The sequence below is a fragment of the Corvus hawaiiensis genome, chromosome Z (assembly GCF_020740725.1).
Source record: "Corvus hawaiiensis isolate bCorHaw1 chromosome Z, bCorHaw1.pri.cur, whole genome shotgun sequence".
NCBI lineage: Eukaryota > Metazoa > Chordata > Aves > Passeriformes > Corvidae > Corvus > Corvus hawaiiensis.
Window position 1 is genome coordinate 14,423,679 of NC_063255.1, and position 6,410 is coordinate 14,430,088.

Genomic DNA, 6,410 nt, shown 5'->3' on the forward strand with positions numbered 1-6,410 from the left:
AAAGGCATGGAGGATAGGAAGGGTAAGGGGCTGAGGGGCAGGGTGTGCTTTGTGGGAGACTGAATGGCACAGGCAAGTTGTAGTGGTAAAGGTTGGGGCTTGCAGGTTTTATTGTCAAAGTGTTTTCCTAGGATAAATGTGTAAGTAACCTTATATTTGAAATCATGGATTAACTTCTCTATGACTTGCAAAAATTTCTGTGCTGCTCTGATCCTGAAATACAATTTTGTTTATGTGAACGTGGCAATGCTTTGCTTTCATACACAAAGTTTGAGGAATGACTCAGTAAAGAATATTGTTTCTACTCTCCCTTGTAGAAGAGAGTGCTACTGATCTGTGCTGTGTAATCTCGAGTCTGGTTCAAGTGATGATGGATTCATACAGCAGAACAAAGTCAGGGTTTCAGAGCCTTATTCAGAAGGAGTGGGTGATTGGAGGACATGGCTTTTTGGATCGCTGTAACCACTTACACAAAAGTGAAAAAGAGGAGGTATGATTTTTTTAAATTGCTTTCTTTACTTTCTATTTACAAGCTTACTCAGCACAAGGAGGGATTTAGCTGTTAGTCCAGAAGATCCAGTTACTCTGATGATCTTTAGTGTTTTGTTCTATGGGTTGATGTTTGTACAGTGACACTGTTTTTGCTGTTCAGAGGTCAGCAGTGGCTTTATTATTGAGGAGGACAAATGCAAACTTTCCCAGTCTTGGAGTCTTTTGGAAGTCATATCTTGTGCCCTTGAAAACTGTGTTAAATGGTAGTAGCATCCATAGAAATAACTCAAGTTAATTGCCTTATTCCTGTCACATCTAGAGATCAGCTTTATACATAGTATAAATAATAAATATAAGATAGTCTTGCTTTGGGACTAGATCAGATTGCTATACAGAATTGAAATAATAGATGTAAACTGACTCATTCTGATGAAGAATTGTTATAAACTAGTTTTGCTTTGCCACCCTTAAAATGCTGCATGGTGGCAACTTTCAAATTCAGAGTAGAAAGTGCTCACCTCTTCTGTCAACAATTGGCCAAGGGTAGCTCAGATAATACTTTTTCAGAGTTCAGCCAAGTATATATGCAGCAGTTCTGTAGTTAATCAGGCTTCTTGCCTTAAGATTTGTATTTGGAGGCACTAAATACTATAAAATAAATAAGTCTGCATGGTGGAACAATTTTAACTTTTTTTGAAACCAATGAAATATTTTATTTACTTAGGCTCCTGTTTTTCTGCTCCTGCTAAATTGTGTTTGGCAGCTGGTACAACAGTATCCTCCAGCATTCGAGTTCACAGAAACTTACTTAACTGTCTTATCAGACAGCCTCTATGTGCCTATTTTTAGCACTTTCTTCTTCAACTCTCAACATCAAAGAGACACTAATAAGGTAAGGGTTTGGTATTTCTTGGACCCATTGTTGTTGGACAATGAGTTTAACCAACAAACAAGGAACACTCAAAAAAAGCTAATTCCCAACAGTGCCTTTTTCCTTACTCATTGAAGTGCCTTGAAGGGTGAACAAGTGGAATTTTGGCCATAAGGAGTCAAGTTCAGGACTTGGAGTTTATGATAACAGAAGGAATATGTAACCTGTAACGTGTGGTTGTAGTTTCATGTTTTAATATTCTTCAGTGAAATTGGAGCTCCCTAACCTATGAGGACTATCCAGCTGTCCTGCAGAATAAGTTATCTACAAAATTCTTGTATCGTATATTCTGTTGTGTTCCAAAATCAGCATCTCCTGAATGTTGATTTGTATTTGGTTCATGCTCTTCTCTAGCCTAAGAAGCTGGGAGCAATGGGAGTATCCCCTGCAGGGCTGCTCAGAGACTGAAGGAAAAAGTGAAGATAACTATTTTTCATACAAATAAATCATTGATCACAAAATCTAGACCAGTAGCACTGCATGACTGTCGTTAACTTTTGTCGTTTGGAATCCTAACATTCCCCCTGTGTTTGAAGAATCCAAGTGTCTGTCTCCTGCCCAAGGTTCAAAACCATTTTTTTCCTGCGATTATTTAACCTTATTTTAATCTGTGAAAGTCTTAATTGCACTGTTTTTGTTTGGTTTTTGAACACATAGAAATCACAAGTGTTGTTGCAACTCTGTGGCCTTTTTTCTGAAAAGCCAGTTTCTTAATTTCACCTTGACTTGGTCAGAATTCCCTTCCAGCAGAATTAAATGTGACCTGTTTGTTCTGGCAGAGTGGGGAAAGCCTCAAGACACAAGGTGGTCCTTTCAGATTCCTTACTGTGTGGGACTGGTCTGTGCAGTTTGACCGCAAGGCCCAGGCTTTTCTGAACAACCCTCTTTATGCAGAGAAACCAAAACCAGATAAAAGTCAACGGAAGACTACACGATTCAAAGTAAGATACGTGCTGCTAAACTAAACTATTTTTTCAATTCTAGAAATATTTTGCACACCTCTTATTTCAAATGTACTCACAGTGAAAGTATTGGTGCAGACTTTTTTTAATTGACAAAATGCATGTGTACCTCAGACCCACCTGGGTTTTAAGAACCAAATTTGCATCCACCTCAGTTGAAAATAACTGTTTTACAGTAACTATTCATAGCCATGAAGCTAGGGATTCTTTTTCTTCATACTTCTGTGCAAGTATAGTGGTAAGTCATGAGATTTAACATTCAGGTGAGTTGCACTGACATGTCTGAAGGGAGTTCATTTAGTTGTTCCATGGAGTACATAATTGAAATACATAGCAGGTTTGTAATTGCCTCCCTAATTTTGTCTGAATGTAACTGGAGTGTGTGTCTGCACTTGGAGTGGGAGGGGGACGAACAACAGCAAAAAACTGTCTGGGGTATGGAGGATTATGGATGGACCACTTCATTGCTGGAAAGTAGCACTACTTCAGGGAAAAATGTTTGTTTGGAGTAGCCTCTTCCAATTGTAATTTATTGGTTAAATTCGGTCCTGTACAAAGCACTCCCAAGTGAGACACTGCCAGTATGATCTACAGCATTAATCTGAGATGGAGCGAGGGACCACTGGATAAAAACCTATAATTCAAGTGCTCTCTGATTTCCAACTAGCTTAAACTAAACATGAACATTTGTAATACTTGAACGTAAGCAATGGATTTGGCATTTTCAAAGAAAGTTTCTTTATCAGTGTTACTTTTGGTTAGTGCAGGGAAGGTAGCTGGCAATAAGTACACTCTGTGAAGTATTTGATGTATTGAAAAATAACAGTTTGAACACAGCCACTGCTTTGCTATATAGTTCAAGGGACTATTGCTTGCAAATAGTTTCTGAATACAACTTTTTCTTCCTCTTAAAGCTGCTTTCGGAAATTCCATTAATATTTATCTGAATATTTTTCTTTCCTCTTAAAGCATCAACGGCAACTTTCATTGCCACTGACACAGGCAAAGCCTTCCACAAAGAGAGGATTTTTCAGGGAGGAAACAGATCATTTAATTAAAAACATTCTGGGTAAAAGAATTGGCAAGTTCATAAATTCTTCAGATGAGCCCCCTAATAACTTAAGGGAGTTTTATGATAGCTGGCATAGCAAACCTGTTGACTACCATGGTCTTCTGTTACCACGCATCGATGGCCCCGAAATCAAAGTCTGGGCACAGCGTTACCTACGATGGATTCCTGAGGCCCAGCTTCACGGAGGTGGAACAATAGCTACAGCTGCCAAGATTCTGGACTTGATGGAGGAAGTGCAAAGCCTGCAGGTGAAAATGGATGAAGAGCACAGTCAGGCTGTGTCTGGAGATGTACATTCTGCTCCCATGCTGAGAAATTCTGCCCGTTTGTCATCCTTGTTTCCATTTGCTTTACTTCAGAGACAGTCTGTCAAACCAGCTTTACCCACTAGCACCTGGAAAGACTTGGAAGATGAAGATGACTTGGTCAAGAGGGATGATGAATTTGTTGATCTAAGTGGGGATCTGTTATAACATGTGTATAGATTACAGTATGGATTGTATATGGCTAAGCACTGAGTTTTAAATGTTGTGCTGTATCTTCATATAAGGCACTTGAGGATCTGCAACATGTTCAATGAGTTTGTGGGGTTAAAAAAAGCTTGATTGGAAAGAACTACTTGTAATTAACTGAGCATGTTTTGAACTTCAATTTCACTCCCAACAATATTTATTGCAGAAACATATTTTTAGCATAGGTGTAATAAAAGTGGGAGTCTTGGCTGGAGTAATGATATGGCTGCTGTTAAAAAAACAGCAAATAAAATTCCTGCTATAAAGGTGGAATGATAAACGCATATGGCAACAATCATGCTATCTTTACAGAACATCTCTTTCCCCTTATGCTAAGAGTACTGGGAATAATGGACTGCTGTGATTTGCATTTCCCCCCCACGTAAAGTAAGCAGTGAAAGAAGCAACCAACTGTGCATTCACAGATCAGCTTTTGACAGTTGAAGAACACATTTGTGGTCACCAGGGGTTTTCTGTCTGCTGTTGGATCAGCAGAAGTCAGGTGCATGCCCCCTCCCCTTTGTCACTGTTGTTCTGTGTGGTGTCACGGTCACAGGTTGGTTGCTGTGAGCCTGTGCATGCACTTAACTCAAAGGTCAGATGCAAGAGCTTAATGACACATTTCAAGTCTTAATGTATGGCTGCTATGCTACATGCCCTTGCTGCCTTGGAATATTGTTTGCTCTTAATTTTGAGGAATGAGATTTCAATTTGCCACAAGTGTTTTTTTTTCTCCTTTTAAGTGGAGTGAGACTTTCATTTTAACTTTCCCCCATTGATGCCAGTTGCCTTTAAGGCTTTCTGTAGCTTGCACTGAGACTCTCCACATAGCAGGGATGACTCTTTTCCTGTAATCCTGCAGGATTTGCAGTCTGTTGCCACTTGTCCTGAGTTGGTGGTAGAGCTTATGAATGTGGTGTTTATACCATAGAACACTTGTGTCCTGTTGCTGGATGTTACAACAGTACCTCAGTGAAAAAAGCCATAAAGAAATGCCTGTTGACTTGGATCTACTGTGTGTATGTTTATACAAAGTATTTTTACTGCAAATAATTATCCTCTATAGAGCTGAATATTATTTGACTGTCAGATCTGTTTTGAACCCTTAAATTGTGTAATACCCCAAGAACAGATTCAAGTCATAAAATGAGTTACACTGAGAGGTTCTCATAATAATTCAAAAATCCATGCTGGAAAACTTAGCTGGTGGATAAACTGTTGCTTAAATTTGATCAGCTCGGTGAAACTGGGGATATTAAACTTTCGTTACTAACTTATCACTTCATACTGAGTTGTATTAATGTATAGCAACAATTCATCAGCAGCCCTCTAAAAATAGATTCTCGTAACTGGGAAATGGGGAGAGCTTGATGCAGCTGTGCCAAACTGAAGCTTCCCAGCTCTTAATTGCCTTAAAGTCTTAGTGCGAGGACAATACTTGAGTTTGTAGTGGTTTATTTAAAAATACACTAGTACTTATGCTTTCTTCTGTGATACATATGATCTTTACAGCTAGCACTTGCTAGAATGGGCTGTACGGCACATTTCCTTCAGACTTAATTCATGTAATTCATGTGACTCATGTATGCAATAATATTTTGCATGTTGAATGAGCAGTGTATTATTACAGTGAAGAAATACTTGTCATTCTAAGGTCATTTGGGTTTAAGGATGGGGTTTTTTAAATGCTGCCATTAAAAAAAAAAGATTAAAATGATTTTTCTATACTTTTGATCAAACTGTTGTAATATTTCAGTCATGAAGATCACATATTTGTATTAAAGAATGGATGTTGGACATCTTATTTGTACATAAGTTATCAGAAATATATATAGAAGAGAAGCATATCTCTGGAATTGAACATGGGAACACTTCTAATGTAGAGTAAATACCATTGTTGCTGGTTTTCTGCACTGAAGGATTGGAAATATACTTCCTATTTTTACTCCAGGCTTCTGTTTATACCTCCAGGTTTTAACACTGAATGCAAGCTAGCAGCTCTACAGGTTTTTATCTTCTTTTTTTCCTTTTTCTTTTTGTCACATACTGTTACTTCTCTCTAACAGGCTGTTTGAAGAGTGTTAATAAAAATACATTTTGACATAGTTGTCCTGAAATGAGAATGTATGTTTAAATAACTAAATCACAGCAGACTTGACAATCTGCAGTGACAAGGCTTTTCTGGTTATATCCTGGGTTTTGCAGACTGTTACGGGGAAGCTGTGCAGTTTTGATGTCGCTGTACTTTTGGAGAGGTGCCATCGGTGCAGGAGGGAGGAAAGTTCAGTGCAGTGAAGTGGGGTGACTGTGGGAAGTTAAAGGGGATCTAGGAACTGTCTGCTGAGTATCTGTAGTGGTGGGGGTTATTAACACTGTTGATTTCTGTCTTACCAATGTACTTTCCCGGTGTCCAAGGCAAAAGTTGTTCTTGCATTGTCACA

General features: G+C 38.7%; 1 protein-coding gene across 3 annotated transcripts in view; it reads left to right on the forward strand.

The window, feature by feature from the left end:
- The window catches only part of MTMR12 (myotubularin related protein 12), a 33,357-nt gene extending 27,283 nt beyond the window's left edge, over positions 1 to 6,074 (forward strand). For all 3 annotated transcript variants that reach the window (XM_048291523.1, XM_048291524.1, XM_048291525.1), the window contains 4 exons: positions 318 to 490; positions 1,217 to 1,384; positions 2,203 to 2,364; positions 3,355 to 6,074. In XM_048291523.1, coding sequence (XP_048147480.1) covers positions 318 to 490; positions 1,217 to 1,384; positions 2,203 to 2,364; positions 3,355 to 3,930 — 1,079 coding nt within the window. In that variant the 3' untranslated portion in view covers positions 3,931 to 6,074. The remainder of the gene's footprint in view (positions 1 to 317; positions 491 to 1,216; positions 1,385 to 2,202; positions 2,365 to 3,354) is intronic.
- The last annotated feature ends 336 nt before the right edge of the window (positions 6,075 to 6,410 follow it).